The sequence below is a fragment of the Leopardus geoffroyi genome, chromosome C2, assembly GCF_018350155.1.
Source record: "Leopardus geoffroyi isolate Oge1 chromosome C2, O.geoffroyi_Oge1_pat1.0, whole genome shotgun sequence".
NCBI lineage: Eukaryota > Metazoa > Chordata > Mammalia > Carnivora > Felidae > Leopardus > Leopardus geoffroyi.
Genome location: NC_059333.1, coordinates 158,587,587 through 158,606,492, shown reverse-complemented (window position 1 = coordinate 158,606,492; position 18,906 = coordinate 158,587,587). Strand labels below are relative to the sequence as shown.

The 18,906-nt window shown below is 37.4% G+C and overlaps 1 protein-coding gene across 5 annotated transcripts in view; it reads right to left on the bottom strand.

Moving 5' to 3' along the window:
- Positions 1-18,906, bottom strand: part of TOPAZ1 (testis and ovary specific TOPAZ 1) — a 107,295-nt gene that overhangs the window by 22,877 nt on the left and 65,512 nt on the right. For all 5 annotated transcript variants that reach the window (XM_045436791.1, XM_045436793.1, XM_045436790.1 and 2 more), the window contains 4 exons: positions 15,443-15,509; positions 14,187-14,361; positions 12,758-12,858; positions 9,899-10,064 (listed from right to left, as the gene is read on the bottom strand). In XM_045436791.1, coding sequence (XP_045292747.1) covers positions 9,899-10,064; positions 12,758-12,858; positions 14,187-14,361; positions 15,443-15,509 — 509 coding nt within the window. The remainder of the gene's footprint in view (positions 1-9,898; positions 10,065-12,757; positions 12,859-14,186; positions 14,362-15,442; positions 15,510-18,906) is intronic.

Here is an 18,906-nt window from a genome sequence, read left to right as displayed (position 1 = left end):
CACCCATGGGTGGCCCTGTTCTCAAGCATAGGAACAAAGACACAAGCAGGGGAAGCAAATCTTGGTGCCAATTTTGTGCTGTGCTTTACAGAAACTCCAAACTGCTGAGCTGTATTGTGACCATTTTTCTATAACAAACCAGCAAATGCAATAGTACAGTGAAAGCCTCCCCCAGAGGGTCAGCACGGGTCCGAGCAGCTTGGATCTCTAAAATTTGGAGTTTTGAAACCCACCTGTGTGCCTGAGATAAAACATAGGAATACAGTGTCACCTGGCAGGTAGACAGCTCGGACACTGGCAGGGTGAAGGCAGGAATCTGACAGAAGCTGGGGACACAAAAGGGGTGAATATCTGCTCTTCTGTGCCAGCTTCCTAAAGAGTGGTGGGTGTGAGCTTCCTGCTCTGGGGAAGGAGGAGAGAGAGGGGCTAAGCCATTACCCTCCCTCCCCCACACCGGCACTGATGTCCTTCAGTGAGCAAAACAGTGCCACCCAGTGTAGGCAAGAGCAGCTTACACCAAGGCCCTGCTGTGCATCTCCACTGGGGCAAGTCCACCTGAGAATCATCACTGCAGGCCCCACCATCATGGGACCAGCACAAACCCCTCTTAGGCACTAAGTCTACTGATTGATCACAGAGTGCTGCAAAGCTTCAGCTCTAGGGGAGATAGGATCCAGCTGCCTTTTTTTTTTTTTTTTTGATCTAGTTTCTTTTAATAAGCAGACCAAAATACACCTAGGATCTAGTTTCCTTCCTTTCTTTCTTTTTTTTGAACTTCTTCTTAATATAGCCATTACTCTCAGGAGCAGGAATACGACAAGCTTTCCTAACAATCCCCCCGCCCCCTCCCCCACACACACACCCAGTGACTCAGACAAAATGACAAGATGGATGAATTCACACCAAAAGAAAGAACAGGATGAAATCATGGCCAGGGATTTAATCAATACAAACATAAGTAAGATGTCCAAATCAGAATTTAAAATAATAATTATAAGGATACTAGCTGGGCTTGAGAAAAGCATAGAAAACACTAGAGAATCCCTTACTGCACAGATAAAATAACCTAAAAACTAGTCCAGTCAAAATAAAAAATATTATAACTAAGATGCAAAAGCGACTGGGTGTAATGACAACAAGGAAGCAGAAGAACAAATGAGTGATACAGAAGATAAAATTATGCGAAATACTGGAGCTGAAAAAAAGAAGGAAAGAAAGGTACCGGATCACGGATGTAGACTTAGGGAACTCAGTGACTCCTTAAAGCACGACAACATTCCTATCACAGGAGTCCCAGAAGAAAAAGAGAAAGAGAAAGGAGCAGAAAGTTTATACGAGCAAATTATAGTGAACACCTCCCTAATGTAAGGAAGAACACAGATCCAAATCCATTAGAACCACAGAGAATTCCCATTAAATTCAACAAAAGCCAGTCATCACCAAGACCTTTCATAGTCGAATTCACAAAATGCTCATATAAAGAAGGAATCCTGAAAGAAGCAAGGGTAAAAAAAAATCCTTAACCTGCAAAGCAAGACAGATCGGTTGCAGCAGATCTGTCCAGAAACTTGGCAGGCCAGAAGAGAATGGCACGATATACTCAATGTGCTAAATGGGAAAAGTATGCAGCCAAGAATACTTTATGCAGCAAGGCTGTCACGCAGAATACAGCAAAGACAGTTTCCCAAACAAAAACTAAAGGAGTTCATGACCACTAACCCAGCCCTGCAAGAAATATTAAAGGGGACTCTTTGAAGTGGGGAAAAAAGAGCAAAAGCATAAAGACTAGAAAGGAAGAGAGAACGTCACCAGAAACACCAACTTTATAGATAACACAATGTCACCAAATTGACATCTATCAATAATAGCTCTAAATATAATGGACTAAAAGCTCAAATCAAAGGACACAGGGTATCAGAATGGATAAACAAACAAGACCCATCTACGTGGTGCCCACAAGAGGATCACTTTATTTTATTTTATTTTTTTTAAACTTCTTTTTTTGTTTATTTATTCATTTTTGAGAGACAGAGCATGAGCAGGGGAGGGGCAGAGAGAGAAGGAGACACAGAATCCAAAGCAGGCTCCAGGCTCTGAGCTGTCAGCACAGAGCCCAATGCGGGGCTTGAACTCACGAACCGAGAGATCATGACCTGAGCTGAAGTGGGATGCTCAACCTACTGAGCCACCCAGGTGCCCCTAAGAGGGTCACTTTAGACCTAAAGACACCTACAGACTGAAAGTGAGAGGATGGATAATGATTTATCATGGTAACAGATGCCAAAACAAAGCCAGAGTAGCCATACTTAGACAAACCAGATTTTAAACCAAAGACTGTAATGTGAGATGAAGAAGGGCATTATACCATAATTAAGGGACCTACCTATCAAGAAGATCTAACAATTGTAAACATTTATGCGCCCAAATATATAAATCAATTAATAACAAACATAAAGAAACTCAGTGATAATAATACAATAATAGTAAAGGACTTTAACATGCCACTTACAACAACGGATAGATCATCTAAGCAGATCAACAAAGAAACAATAGCCTTGAATGACACACTGGACCAGATAGACTTAACAGATATATTCAGAACTTTTCATCCTAAAGCTGGAGTATACACATTCTTCTCGAGTGACCATGGAACATTCTACAGATTAGATCACATACTGGGTCACAAATCAGCTCTCAACAAGTAGAAAAAACTGAGATCATACCATGCGTATTTTCAGACCACAACGTTATGAAACCTGAAGTCAGCCATAAGAAAAAATTTGGAAACAGACTGCAAATTATTGGAGACTAAACTCCTACTAAAGGATAAATGGGATAACCAGGAAATTAAAGAAGAAATTTAAAAAAATACATGGAAGCAAATGAAAATGAAAACATGATAGTCCAAAACCTTTGGGATATGGCAAAGGTGGTCCTAAGAGGAAAGTATACCGTAATACAAGCCTACCTCAAGAAGTAAGACATGCCTCAAAGAAACAACTTAAATTACACCTAAAGAGGGTAGAAAAGGAACAGCAAATAAAGCCTAAATCCAGCAGAACAGAGGAAGTAATAATGATTTGAGCAGAAATAAATAAAATAGAAACAAACAAAAAAACCCAGTAGAACAGATCAATGAAACTAAGAGCTGGTTCTCAGAAAGAATTAATAAAATTGATAAACCCCTAGCCAAACTTATCAAAAATAAAATAAACAAATAAAGTCACGAATGAAAGAGGAGCGATCACAACCAACATCACAGAAATATAAAATTATGAGAATATTACAAATTATATGCCAACAAACTGGTCAATGTGGAAGAAATGGTCAAATTCCTAGAAACACACAAACAACCAAAACTGAAACAGGAAGAAACAGAAAATCTGAACAAACCCAAACCAGCAAAGAAACGGAATCAGTAATCAAAAATCTCCCAACAAATAAAAGTCCTGCGCCAGATGGCTTCCCAGGGAAATTGTACCAGACATTTAAGAGTTAATACCTATTCTTCTCAAACTTCCAAAAAACGGAAATGAAAGGAAAACTTCCAAATTCATTCTATGAGGACAGCATCACCTTGAATCCAAAACCAGACAAAGACCCCACTATAAAGGAGACTTACAGGCCAATATCCCTGATGAACATGGATGCAAAAATTCTCAACAAGATACTAACAAATCAAATCCAACAATACATTAAAAGAATTATTTACCATAATTAAGTGGGACTTATTCCTGGGCTGTAGGGCTGGTTCAATATTTGCAAATCAATGTGATACACCACAATAAAAGAAAAGAACCATATATCCTCTCAATAGATTTAAAAAAAAAAGCATTTGACAAAACATAGCCTCCACTCTTGATAAAAATGCTCAACAAAGTAGGTATAGATGGAACATACCTCAACATCATAAAGGCCATATACAAAAGACCCCCAGCCAGTATTATCCTCAGTGGAGAAAAACTGAGAGCTTTTCCTGTATAGCCAGGAAAAAGACAGGGATGTCTACTCTCACCACTGTTACTTACCATAGTACTGGAAGTCTTAGCCTCACCAATCAGACAACAAAAAGAAATGAAAAGCATCCAAATCGGCAATGAAGAAGTCAAACCTTTGCTCTTTGCAGATGACATGATATTCTATATAGAAAACCCAAAAGACTTCACCAAAAATTGCCAGAACTAATATATAAATTCAACAAAGTTGCAGGATATAAAATCAATGTTCAGAAATCTGTTGCCATTTCTACACACCAAAAGAAGCAGAAGAAAAATAAATCAAGGAATCAATCCCATTTAAAATTGCACCAAAAACCATAGATACCTTGGAATAAACCTAACAAAAGAGGTAAAAAATCGGTACTCTGAAAACTATGGAACACTTATGAAAGAAATTAAAGAGGACACACCCCTATGTTTATAGCAACACTATCAACAATAGCCAAAGTATGGAAAGAGCCCAAATGTCCATCGATGGATGAATGGATAAAGAAAATGTGGTATATATATACAATGGAGTATTACTCGGCAATCAAAAAGAATGAAATCTTGCCATTTGCAACTACATGGATGGAACTGGAGGGTATTATGCTAAGTGAAATTAGTCAGTCAGAGAAAGACAAAAATCATATGACTTCACTCATATGAGGAATTTAAGAGACAAAACCGATGAACATAAGGGCAGGGAAACAAAAATAATACAAAAACATGGAGGGGGACAAAACAAAAGAGACTCATAAATATGGAGAACAAACTGAGGGTTACTAGAGGGGTTGTGGGAGGGGGGATGGGCTAAATGGGTAAGGGGCATTAAGGAATCTACTGAAATCATTGCTTCACTATATGCTAACTAATTTGGATGTAAATTTTAAAAAATAAAAAATCAAGGGGCGCCTGGGTGGCGCAGTCGGTTAAGCGTCCGACTTCAGCCAGGTCACGATCTCGCGGTCCGTGAGTTCGAGCCCCGCGTCGGGCTCTGGGCTGATGGCTCAGAGCCTGGAGCCTGTTTCCGATTCTGTGTCTCCCTCTCTCTCTGCCCCTCCCCCGGTCATGCTCTGTCTCTCTCTGTCCCAAAAATAAATAAACGTTGAAAAAAAAAAATTAAAAAAAAAAAAAAATCAAGGTTAAAAAAATAAAAAAAAAAAAAAGAAATTAAAGAGGACACAAAGAAATGGAAAAACATTCCATGCTTGTGGATTGAAAGAACAAACATTGTTATAATGTCGATACTACCCAAAGTTGTCTACACATTTAATGCAATCCCTATCAAAATACCACCAGCATTTTTCACAGAACTAGAGCAAACAACCCTAAAATTGGTATGGAACCACGAAAAACCTCCAATAGACAAAGCAATCCTGTAAAAGAAAAGGAGGGGCGCCTGGGTGGCTCAGTCAGGTTAAGCGCCCAACTTTGGCCCAGGTCATGCTCTCATGGTTCATGAGTTCAAGCCCTATGTCAGGCTCTGTGCTGACAGCTCAGAGCCTGGAGCCTCCTTCAGATTCTGTGTCTCCCGTCTCTCTGCTCCTCCTCTGCTCATGCTCTCTCTCTCAAAAATAAATAAACATTTAAAAAAAAAAAAAAAAGGAAAGTGGGAGGCATCACAATTCTGGACTTCAAGCTGTATTACAAAGCTGCAGTTATCAATACAGTATGGTACTGACACAAAAACAGACACAGATCAATGGAACAGAACAGAAAACCCAGAATTAGACCCACAAGTATGTGGTCAACCAATCTTTGACAAAGCAGAAAGAGTATATCCAATGGAAAAAAAGACAATCTCATCAGCAAATGGTACTGGGAAAACTGGACAGCAACATGTAGAAGAATGAAACTGGACTACTTTCTTATACCATACACAAAAATAAATTCAAGATGGATGAAACACTTAAATGTGAGACAGGAAACCATCAAAATCCTAGAGAACACAGCGAGCAACCTCCCTGGCCTCAGTCATAGCAACTTTTTACTAGACATGTCTTCAGAGGCAAGGGAAACAAAAGCAAAAATGAACTATTCGGACCTCATCAAAATAAAAAACTTCTGCATAGCAAAGGAAAACAATCAACAAAACTAAAAGGCAACCTACAGAATGGGAGAAGATATTTGCAAATGACATGTCTGAGAAAGATAATATCCAGAATCTATCAAGAACTTATCAAACTCAATACCTCCAAAATAAACATTCCAGTTAAGAAATGGGCAGGAGACATTTATAGACATTTTTCCAAAGAAGACATCCAGATAGCTAACAGACACATGAAAAAATGCTCAACATCACTCATCATCAGGGAAATACAAATCAAAACTACAGTGAGATACCACCTCACACCTATCAGAATGGCTAAGATTTACAACACAAGAGACAACACATGCTGGCACGGATGTCTAGAAAGGGAACCCTCTTGCACTGTTGGTGGAAATGCAAACTGGTGTAGCCACCCTGGAGAACTGTATGGAGATTCCTCAAAGATTTAAAAATAGAACTACCCTATGAACTAGCAATTCACTAGTAGGTATTTACCCAAAGGTTACAAAAATACAGATTCGAAGGGGTACATGCACACTGATGTTTATAGCAGCATTATCAACAATAGCCAAACTATGGAAAGAGTCCAAGTGTCTGTCCACTGATGAGTGGATAAAGATGTGGTATAGATATACAATGGAATATTATGCAACCATCACAAAGAATGACATCTTGCCATTTGCAATGATGTGGATGGAGATAGAGTGTATTATGCTAAGCAAAATAAGTCAGAGAAAGACAAATACCTTATTATTTCACAGATATGTATAATTTAGGAAGCAAAACAGATGAACATAGGGGAAGGGGGAAAAAGAGAGAGGGAAACAAACCATAACAGACTTAAATATTTTTTTTAATGTTCATTTTTGAGAGAGAGAGGGAGAAAGAATGTGAGCAGGGGAAGGGGGTGGGACAGAGAATCTGAAGCATCCTCTGTGCTGACAGCAAAAGCAGGGCTGGAACTCATAAACCATGAGATCATGACCTGAGCCGAAGTCAAGACACTTAACCAACTAAGCCAGCCAGGCACCCCAAAGACTCTCAACAATAGAGGACAAACTGATGGTTGATGAAGGGAGGTGGATGGGTGATGGGCTAAATGGATGATGGGCATTAATAGGAGGGCACTTGTTGTGATGAGCACTGGGTGGTATACGTAGGTGATGAATCACTAAATTTTACTCCTGAAACCAACATTACACTGTATGTTATCTAAATACTATTTCAATAAAAATTTGGAAAAAAAATAATTAAAAAAGAAAAATAAAAGGAAAAAATATAGAAAAAGCATATGGAAAAAGTTAATCTGCCTCCTATCCATGTCCTCCAAGCACTAAACTCTTCTTTTCAGAAGCAAACACCATTCTTTGTTTCTTGTGCATCCTTCTAAAAATATTTTAAGGATATAAAAGGAAATACGTGTGTGTCCATCTTATTTACGTTACTGTGGACACTGTTCTACACATTCCTTTTTTCATCTGGCAACAGATCCTGGAGAACATTCCAAATGATTATCTGTAGATCTGCCTTACTCTACTCCATCATATGGCTATCACACAGTTAATCAACTTGTACTTTCTTAATGAAACATTTAAGTTATGTGGAATCCTTTGTTAGCACTGTGATGGTTAAAGAATATATTCTAGGGGTTCCTGGGTAGCTTACTTGGTTGAACATCTGACTCTTGCCTTTAGTGTGGGTCATGGGATCGAGCCCCAAGTTGGGCTCCATGCTGAGCATGCAGCCTGCTTGAGATCCTCTCTCTCTCTCTCTCTCTCTCTCTCTCTCTCTCTCTCTCTGTCACTCTCTCCTTCGTCCCTCTCTCCCTGCTCGTGCACACTCTCTCAATCTATCTCTCTCTCTCAAAAAAAGATTGTAGACAACTTACAGTACATACTTGTGTTTGCAGGAGAAATTCCTAGAAATAGAGATGAAACATAAAAGAAAATATGCACTATTAGATTTTAACAGATATTTTGCCAAAAAGCCCCTAAAGACAATGTATGTGAATGCCTGTTTCTCTATACTTTCATGAAAAGTATATCACTAAACTCTTATTTTGCTACTCTGACAGGTATTTTGTAATTTTAATGTATGTTTTTATTATGAGTATTGCACTCATGTATTACAAGTGAGATAGAGTCCTTTGTATTTCCTTTCTTGAGAAAGGCCTGTTTACTGCAGAATGCTTTTAACAACAAAATAATTCTGGGGAGAACTTAGTATACTTCTGTGGATCTTTCTTTTGAAGAAGTAAATTTTTATTTATGAAAATGACTTTCAGTTGAAATTATCCCTGCAAAAGGAAATCCTGTGTTATAACTTACAGAATTTTTAAAGAGAACATTAAAATTGTAAAAATTTTAAATCTCCACAGTTCATTTTACACCCTTCACACAAACCCTCCTTCATGCTCTAGTTTGAGAAAGATTGGTTTTTCCAGAATTTTTAGGCTGAAATTTCCTATCATAAGGTGACTCACGCTCATTTTTATCAACCATTTTAACCTTTCCATTCTCACCACATCTCTCCTTTCCAACAAAGCTTGTGAGCTCTGGCTTACATCTTGCTAATTTCTATTTTTGTATTTTGGTTACCCTTCCCCACTTAGCAAATTTCACTGGCTATATTTGTTCAGTTGGAGAAAACCCTTTCCAACAAGCTTTTGATCCTGAAGTCCACTCAGAACCTCTGTATTCCATAAACTCTCAGCCCTGAACAAATACAAGGCATTACATATATGTATGCAATTATTCCACGTATATAATACATAAATTATATATTCATATGTATGTGCATGTATATGTGCTTGTGTGTTAGTGTTAAGATTATTTATTTGCTCTACCTGTGCATATATTCTATCTTTCCACATAAACCCAGAGATTTTTAATTTCTTTAATGTTTATTTATTTTTGAGAGAGAGAGAGAGAGAGAGAGAGAGCGAGCATGAGCGGGGAAGGGGCAGAGAGAGAGGGAGACACAGAATCCGAAGCAGGCTCCAGGCTCTGAGCTGTCAGTCAGCACAGATCCTGATGCAGGACTCGAATCCATGGACTGTGAGATCATGACCTGAGTTGTTCAGATGCTTAACTGACTGAACCACCCAGTTGCCCCATAAACCCAGAGATTCTTGAGGTTTCTTCACTGTTATCCCATTTTATCAAATGAAATCTGCCTGATGGTTTAAGCAGCCAGAGGTACCATCATGTAGCATGTTGTGTTACCAGTGTGATCTCTAAGTTTTCATTTACCTCATAGCAAACCAATCTTAATTGCTTCTCCTGGCTTAATTTCATTGTGATTTCTGCTAGATGGATTGACTTACTAGGGAAGTAACCTTGCTTGTCCTGGCTTGAAGTCATGTTTGCCTGTATGTACAAAGGTAAAGAGTTCATGCAGATTATCAATAGGGATTTACCTGCCCCAGTGGTAGCTGAAGCCTGGGCTCTGAAGCTGGACTGTCTGGGTTTGAATCCAGCCTCCACTTCTTACTTGTTGTATCATTTTGGGCAAGTGGCTTAATGTCTCTGACATTTTTTAACTAACAAAAAAAGGGGGTTATACTAATTCCAAACTTGTAGAGTTTCTATGAAAATTAACTGAGATAATTGATGTAAAGCATTTATTAGTATGGTGCCTGGGCTGAAGTAAGAACTAGCTTTTCAACAAAGGGTCATATGATTTTTTCTTTAAAGTGAGGTTAACTTTCTCCTTCCATTTAACACATCAACCACCTTTCCTATGCACATGATCACTAGGGTTTATTAGGTCAAACTGCCATTCACAATTCAATATCAATTTAAGGTAATTACATAGACAAGAATTTGTAACAACAAATTATATTATGCTTACACATATCAGAACTTACCCCTCAATACCCAAATGGCACCATCTAGGCTTCCACTTTTTAGAAAAATTTCTGCTGCAATATTCACAATTTGACATCTTGGTGCTAACTTCTCAGGCCCTGTAAGTCCTTTTAAAGTTGTAAAATGTATTTTCAATTCATACAGTTTATCTAAGACCTTCCTTCCCTAGAGTAAAAGTAAAGAACACTCATTGAGTATCATTCATGTAGAGTATCACAGAGGTACAAAATGAGTAATTATATACAAACCAATTATCCGATATTAATCATCCTTCTATACTGATGGTTTTCAAACTGCTCTAAAATCCCTGTTTTCAGTCCCCTCCTGCTTAGCCACAAAGACAGACAGGGAAGGGGAGGAAGCAGGGCTTTGCCTCACTATTAATCCTCACACTGCTGACTCCTTTTTTCAAGTGTTTTTATACTTGTGCTTCCCCTAAAGATTTCTTTTGGAAATAGGAGTTCTTGCCCTAATGTGGAAAACTACTGATTACAAGTTTCTGCACTTCTGTTGATCACCCTAAGAGTCAAGAGGGAGAGACAGTGAAAATCGAGATAATGTCTTATCAAATTTATAGGAAGAATGACAGTGGGGGAAAAAAAAGAATAAAGCTACTGACTGGAAACTGTCTTTTTTATTCAATAGACTATTCACATAGTCTACATAAAAGATTAGCTCTAGTGTGGACATCAGAAATGAGACGTATATTATTATTTTATATCAAGAGTCAGCAAACTTTTTCTATAGACAGCCAGATAGTAAATACTTAGGCTCTGCAGGTCACATTCAGTCAGTTGCACATTCTTTTTGGTTGTTGCTGTTTTTCTTTTCTAACTGTTTAAAAATGTAAAAAACACTCTTACCTCTTGAGATGCAAAAAAACAGGTGAGGGCCAGATCTGGCTCTTAGTTTATGGACCCTTGTTTTATATTATATTCTATACTGAGTCAGATTCAAATTGTGATGTCAAAGTATTTTTAAGTTGCCTATATAAATGAGTGCATTTTTTTTTAAATTTTTTTTTTAACGTTTATTTATTTTTGAGACAGAGAGAGACAGAGCATGAACGGGGGAGGGGCAGAGAGAGAGGGAGACACAGAATCGGAAACAGGCTCCAGGCTCTGAGCCATCAGCCCAGAGCCCGACGTGGGGCTCGAACTCACGGACTGCGAGATCGTGACCTGAGCTGAAGTCGGACGCTTAACCGACTGTGCCACCCAGGCGCCCCTAAATGAGTGCATTTTTAAAGGGAAAGCTTTAACTTAATTTTAATAATTTTGTGTTCAAAAGGAATAGGTTTCCACTAAAAAAATTCATACTAAGTAAAATAAATAAAATATTTGTTTCAAACAAGACAGTGAAAATTTTAAAGCAAAATTCAGGTACAAACTCACCAACCTCTTAAGAGATAGTACTAACCAAATAAAATTAAAATATGCCCTAAAATTGTAGCAAAATCTATCTTTTTCAAAAAGATTTTATCATGTAGTCCTCAATTTCTCAAGCATTAAATATCTAAGAAATTAATGCTATGATGAACCTTAAACTAGACTGTGAGACCAGGGACAAGGTACATTCTGCCCATCCCAGTATGGGATCACATACTAATCACACATCAGTTGGTATGCGATCACACATCACAGTAGGTGCTAAACCTCATGAAGAGCTTGGAGACTGAAGACCTTATATATAAGGATTGTTGCTGTTTTTTTAAAAAAAATTTTTAATGTTTAGTTATTTTTGAACAGAGACAGACAGAGCATGAGTGGAGGAGGGTAGAAAGAGAGAGGGAGACACAGAATCTGAAGCAGGCTCCAGGCTCTGAGCTGTCAGCACAGAGCCTGACACGGGGCTCAAACTCACGAAATGTGAGATCATGACCTGAGCTAAAGTCGGACGCCCAACCGACTGAGCCACCCAGGTGCCCCTGTTGTTGTTTTTTAAATAAAACAAATCCATGGGGGTGCCTGGGTGACTCAGTAGGTTAAGTGTCCATGTTGGCTCAGGTCATGATCTTGTGGTTCATGAGTTCGAGTCCCGCATTCAGCTCTGCGCTGACAGCTCGGTGCCTGAAGCCTACTTTGGATTCTGTGTCTCCCTCTCTCTCTGCCCCTCCTCCTCTCACGCCCTGTCTCTCTCTTTCAGAAATAGATAAGCATTAAAATTTTTAATATCCATGAATCTGTATATGTAGGAGTGATCCTGTGCTTAAATGTTATTGAACATACTCAATTATAACTTATTCAATTCACCTTCAATTATATGAAATATAAGAAGTAGTAACAAAAAGATATAATAGTTGATTCAGTATTGACCACACTCTCAACTGCTCCATTCATCCCTCAGCACTTACTTCTTGTTTTAGATTTTCCTGTCCTTTACTTTATTTCACTTTAATGAATCTATAACCACCTACCACCTCAGGGAAATCTAAAGAATGGTAGTTCAGTATAGTCCAGAATAACTAGACCACTTCTATGTAGATATCCCAAAGCAGATATCAAGATATATGGGATATAGTGTTCCAGAGCATTCTAGGAGATGATTTTTAAGAAGTTCTGTTATGAGTTTCCCAGATTCATCTTAAAAAAAAGGTCTTGAACTCTTGCAAAATGGTATTTAGCACAGCTTCCCAAGTGCTCCCTATAGTGAGATACTTCAGGGTAGCTCGTCTCCTGATACTTCCTTTCCACGTTTGCTTAATATACTACCTAATAATTCACTTACTAGTCTGGGACTCATTTTGCCACTTGTAACATTATTAGCAAATTTCTAATTTGTAGTGCTAACTATACTCTGTTAAAAAATTTAAAATTAACACTTTCTGTACCAAGCCCAAACAAAATTCAATGACATACCTTGGCCCACTGCAACAGCTTGTGATAGAAGTACATAGCACTGATTCCAATTCTTCCCAGCAAAGTTTTATCTACTTCACTATTTTGTGGATCTTTGCTAACTGGAACACAAAGTAGGCATATGGGAAAAGGTGGAAAAGCCATTTAAAATGACAGAAAAGGCAAATTAACATGAAATTATTGATACTAGACCAAAGATCAGGTGTTGGCAAACCACAGCCTACATGCCAAATCTGGTGTGTGGTCTGTTTTTGTATAGCCTGAGAGCTAAAAATGGTTTCCCTATTAAAAAGATTTTTTTTAATGTTTTTATTTATTTTGGGGAGAGAGAGACACACACACAGAATCAGAAGCAGGCTCCAGGCTCTGAGCTGTCAGCACAGAGCCTGATGCAGGGCTCGAACCCACGAACCATGAGATCATGACCTGAGCTGAAGTCGGATGCTTAACTAACTGACAGAGCCACCTGGGTGCCCCATGTTTCCCTATTTAAAAAAGAACTTTTTAAAAATATTTATTTATTTTTGAGAGAGAGACAAGAGTGTGAGCAGGGGAGGAGCAGAGAGAGAGGGAGACACAGAATCCAAAGCAGGCTCCAGGCCCTGAGCTGTCAGCACAGAGCCCAACACAAGGTTCAAACTCACGAACTGTGAGATCTTGACCTGAGCTGAAGCCGGACACTCAACTGACTGACTGAGCCACCCAGGAGCCTCCCATGTTTCCCTATTTTTAAAGCGTTGTTTGAAAGGAAAAGAAAACTATGTAACACAGATTAAATGTGAATGTGTAAAGCCTAAAACATTTACTACCTGGCCCTGTGCAGAAAACATGTGCTGACCCCTGATAAAGAATACACAGCAGTGAAGGGGCACCTGGGTGGCTCAGTCAGTTGAGTGTCTGACTCCTGATTTCAGCTCAGGCCATGATCTCACGGTTTGTGGGATTGAGTCCTGCGTCAGGTTCTGCGCTGATGGTGGGGAGCCTGCTTGGGACTGTCTTTCTGCTTATGTTCACTCTCTCTCTCTCTCAAAATAAGCAAATAAACATTTTAAAAATATATAAATAGCAGCGAAGAGCTCAAAAAAGTCTCAAAAACATGAATTTTGTTGACTTGTAGTGAAGATAGTAACAACTTAAATGATTCAAAAATTCAGGTGCTCCAGTATAATTTGCTAGGAATAGTTTTACCAATCTGAATGAAAAGAAAAATAAAACACGAAGCAGGAGATATTAAAACACCAATTCTTGACCTTATATCATTATAATCTAACTTAATAATAAAAAGATGGAATATTTATAAAGAGAAATCTGAAATCTGCAATATTAACTTATCCCCAACGTGGAAAATATTAAGAGCTTTACATTCCTGTTAAGAACACTGCACCACGCTAACACACATAATACTCAGACCCAAATAGTGACATTTTACCTGTTTCAGCAAATTCACAAAATGGAACGCCTGGTCTCTCTTCTTTACAGTTTTGTGTTAGTGTTTCAGCAATACAAGCACAAAATCTCTGGAAATCTGCAAAGTTTCCACAGCTCATTTTTATGTTAATGTATAAATTTCCCAATTTGGTCCAGTCACCTTTTTCTTTACAATGCTATCAGAATTATTAGAAACAAAACAAAACAAAACAAAACAAAACAAATAAAGAGAAAGAAAGCTGTCATCATGCAAACATATTATGGAATAGGCACATGCTGACATTAGATATACAGAAATTAGTAAGACAATCTCCATAGGTCTTATAAACTTACCAGCAGTGTTATACCATTAAAAAACTCTCTATCATACAATTTGTGTTTCTGACTATAACACAGTCTCTATAAGTTCCAGATGGCAATGTCCATTTGTTTTAATGGTCTTGTTCCTAATGTACTTAAGGATGTCACCCTCAAACCTGAACTAGACAGTAGGATAGATTTTATGGAAAAGAGATAATTAGCAATATGATCTGAGCTGTCTCCAGAGAAATACATTATTTTGCTACTTTTACAGATTGTGTTTTACTATTATTTGGCCCCATTTATGATTTGGGGCCCAAATATCATTTTGGGAATTACATTTCTTCTATGATAGGGAATACAAAGTAAATTTCAGGAAACTTAACATCTTCTCATTATTTTCTATTATAAACAAAGAAATAGTTTTCCATACCAACAGATTGTTTCAAGGATATAAATACTAATTAAGACTAGACCAACAATTACTACATGAATATAAAAATCATCTTAAACCAAACAGTAAAATCGTCCTGAAAGTTCTCCATTTCTTATCCTCCAAACGCCTGGAAAAGGCACACTGGCCTTGGCTTTCCACTATCATCTCACATATCGCAGCCATCCATGGACTGTGACAAGAAAGCCAACTTTCTTATGCACTGAGTCTGTCCAGTGATAAGAATTAAAAGCTAATTAAGCCTTAGATTATTATACCTTGATAGAAGTTAACTTTGGAAATGAGCCAATTATTTCCAGAATTATTTTTAGAATAGTCCATAACTCTAGAAGTTACATTTGTATTTCAAAGTATTAAAAAAATTAAACTTTTTTCTTGAGCACTTTCTTTGTATAACAGTCACATTTTAAAAACTTTTCCTAAAACTTTTACTATTCAAGGTCCTTTGTCATTACTGGTTTTCAGAGATCACAGCTATTTATTTAAAAAAGTAAATGTCATACCTGTATTTCATTCAAGGCTGAATCTAAATCACATTTCCAGTTCTGTTTAAATTGCCTCATCCGTAACCTTTAACAATAGAAAAGCATTAATTATGTTCACACCCCCAAAGTCACTATTGTCCCTAATTCACTTGTTCCAAAGTATATACCTCAGAGAGTGGAAAAAAAGGAATGCAGTATCTATAAAAATTCTTTAGAGCTGAAGAAAATGGCAAATGCGTAGATACCCACCTCACATTATTTCTTCCCCAAACCATAGGCAACAGGAATGAAAAAGGAAACTCTACATGAAACCATACCTTCAGCCTGTAAAGTAACTAAGACAGAAAATGCCAAAGCTTCAAAATAATTGTGAATAAAAAGAGAAGAAAAACATTAAAACCAGCACTTGTTCTCTCCTGCTCCCACTTCATCCTTGCTGATCCACAAGGATTTGTGATAAGCAGAAACAGACCAGAACAAAAACAATGCAAAAAAACCTCAACCAACCAAACAAAAAACCCAAAAACCCTGTGGGGGAAAACTGAACAGATGGAACCTAACACTGATTAAAAAAGTACAACAGACTAAGTCCATACTAAATTTGAAAATGATTTTTAAAAAACCCATAGAACAAAACAAAAACTGGGTAGATTATAACCCAAATCACGCAGAAGGAACTTAAAAGTTTGTATGATTTGAAGAACACAATCTAGGGATGCCTGGGTGGCTCAGTCAGTTAAGGTGTTAGACTCTTGATCTCTGCTCAGGTTTGTGACCTCACAGTTTGTGAGTCTGAGCTGAATTGGGCTCTGTGCTGACAGTGTGGAACCTGCTTGGAATTCTCTCTTCCTCTCTCTGCCCATACCCTGCTTGTGCTCTCTCTCTCTCAAAATAAATAAATCAACTTAAAATTTTTTTGAAAAAAAAAAAAAAAAGAACACAATTTATAAAATGCATAGCTTCTGGGAAAGAAAAAACGACAAAAATGAAGAAGAAACATCCTTTGGCAACTGGAAAGAGAAAAAGAAGAAAAAAGGAAGAAGAGGGTGCCATTACTGTACATCATATTATGGGGTTAGTTGTGATAATTAGTCCCAATGCTCTATAAATTAACTTATAATGCTCTATAAGCATTAAAATGGAATTCCTTGGGGCGCCTGGGTGGCTCAGTCGGTTGAGCGTCCGGCTTCGGCTCAGGTCATGATCTCATGGTTCGTGAGTTCGAGCCCCGCATCCGGCTCTGTGCTGACAGCTCAGGGCCTGGAGCCTGCTTCGGATTCTATGTCTCCCTCTCTCTCTGCTCCTCCTGTGCTCATACTCTGTCTCTCTCTCTCAAAAATAAATAAAGATTAAAAAAAATTTTTTTAATGGAATTCCTAATTCCTTTCATGAATCAAGTATAAATAACATTGATACTTAAACTAGATAAAGGCGGAAGAAAGAAAAGTACAGAACAATATCACTTATAACGGTGATGAAAAAAGCTAGATAAAATATTAACAAGCAAATCAGTTTTACAAAATTGAAAAGAGTTACGCAGATGATGGTTGTGATGGCTGCACAAAAATGTGAATGTATTTAACACTGCTGAAATGTACACTTAAAAATGGTTAAGATGGTAAATATTATGTGTATTTTACCACAAAATTAAAAATATTGACAAACAGAATCCAAGACCATCTTAAGAAAATGATACACCATGACAGAGTGGTATTTATTTTGCAAATGTAAGGCAACTTCAGTATTAGAAAATCCATCAATATCATATACCATATTAATAAATCTAAGGGAAAAAATCATGATTATTTCCATAGATATTAAAAAAGACTGATAAAATTCAACATCAATTCACTTATGAATATAGGGACTGAGAGACACTTTCTTAGAGTGATTAAATACATATATCTTAGTCCTAAAGCTACTATTGTATTTAATGAGAAAATTCTAGAGATATTTCCACTATGATCAGGAACAATGAAAAGATGTCCACCATATCCATTATTACTCATTATTATTCATTAAAAATTTTTTTTAATGTTTATTCATTTTTGAGAGAGAGACAGAGTGGTAGCAGGGGAGGGGAAAGAGAGAGAGGGAGACACAGAATCTGAAGCAGGCTCCAGGCTCTGAAATGTCAGAGCCCCGAAGCGGGGCTTGAACTCATGGACCATGAGATCACGACCTGAACTGAAGTCGGACACTTAACCGACTGAGCCACCCAGGTGGCCCTATCCATTATTATTCAATACTGTACTAGAGGTAGGAGCCAAAGCAGTTAGGTAAGACAAACTACTTACAGGCAATAAAACATACCTGCAAGAAGAGCAAGAGAGACATGGAAAAGAAAAACTTCACAGGGGATTATCCCCACGAAATGTTACAACATATTACTAAAGCCTCTATAATTAAAATACTGTGGAACTGGTGCACAAATAAACAAATAGTCCAGTGGAATAGAATACAAAGTCCAGACACAGACCCAAACACATATGAGATTTAGTATTTGATAAAGGTAGCATTTCAAATCACTCAAATTAAATAAATGGTGCTGGGAAAACTGGGACAACCAATGGAAAAAAAAATTAGATCTGTATCTTACACCACACATGAGAATAAACTCCAAATAGATTAAGAACCTAACTATAGAAATGAAACCATACAAATAAGGAAACATGGGTGAATTTCTCTAAAACCTTGGTTTAGGTAAATTATGACTCAAAATTCAGATGCAATAAAAAATAACTATGACTCAAAACTGAGGCAATAAAAAAAAGATTGATAATGTAGGCTGAATAAAAATAAAAGTTTTTGCATGGTAAAAACCATAAACAAATTCAAAAGACAACTGACAAACTAGAAAAAGATATTAAGGAACAAAGAACCAGAATCCAATAGAAAAATGGACATGAGCAGACAATTCACAACAAAAAGTATAAAAACAGCCCTCAAATGCATGAAAAGAAAAGTTTTAAACTCATTTATGGTAAAAGAAAAGCAAATCAGAACACTGAAATACCATTTGTTACCTAATAACTAGAAAAGATAAAAAAGTATGACACACTGTGTTAGCAAAGCTGTGCTGAATAGTCTCTGAAGTTTCTGGATATATGGATATATGGATATATATGTGTGTGTGTACATATATGTATACACACACACACACCACAGGTACATATATGCACATATGCCAAAATACGTATATACACACACCACATATACAAACACATACACCGTGAATACAACATATCTATACAAACATAATGTATATATACATACCATGTATACAAATTGGTAGAGCCCTCTGGGCTGTATCTAATATATGTACTTACCCTTAAAAAACTTATACTGAGATAATTATAGACTCACAGAAATTTTCAAAATAGTACCTAGTCCTGGTACTCTTCATCCAGCTTCTTCCAATGATGATTTCTTACATAATTGTAGAATAACATAAAAACTAGGAAACTGACATTGTTACAACA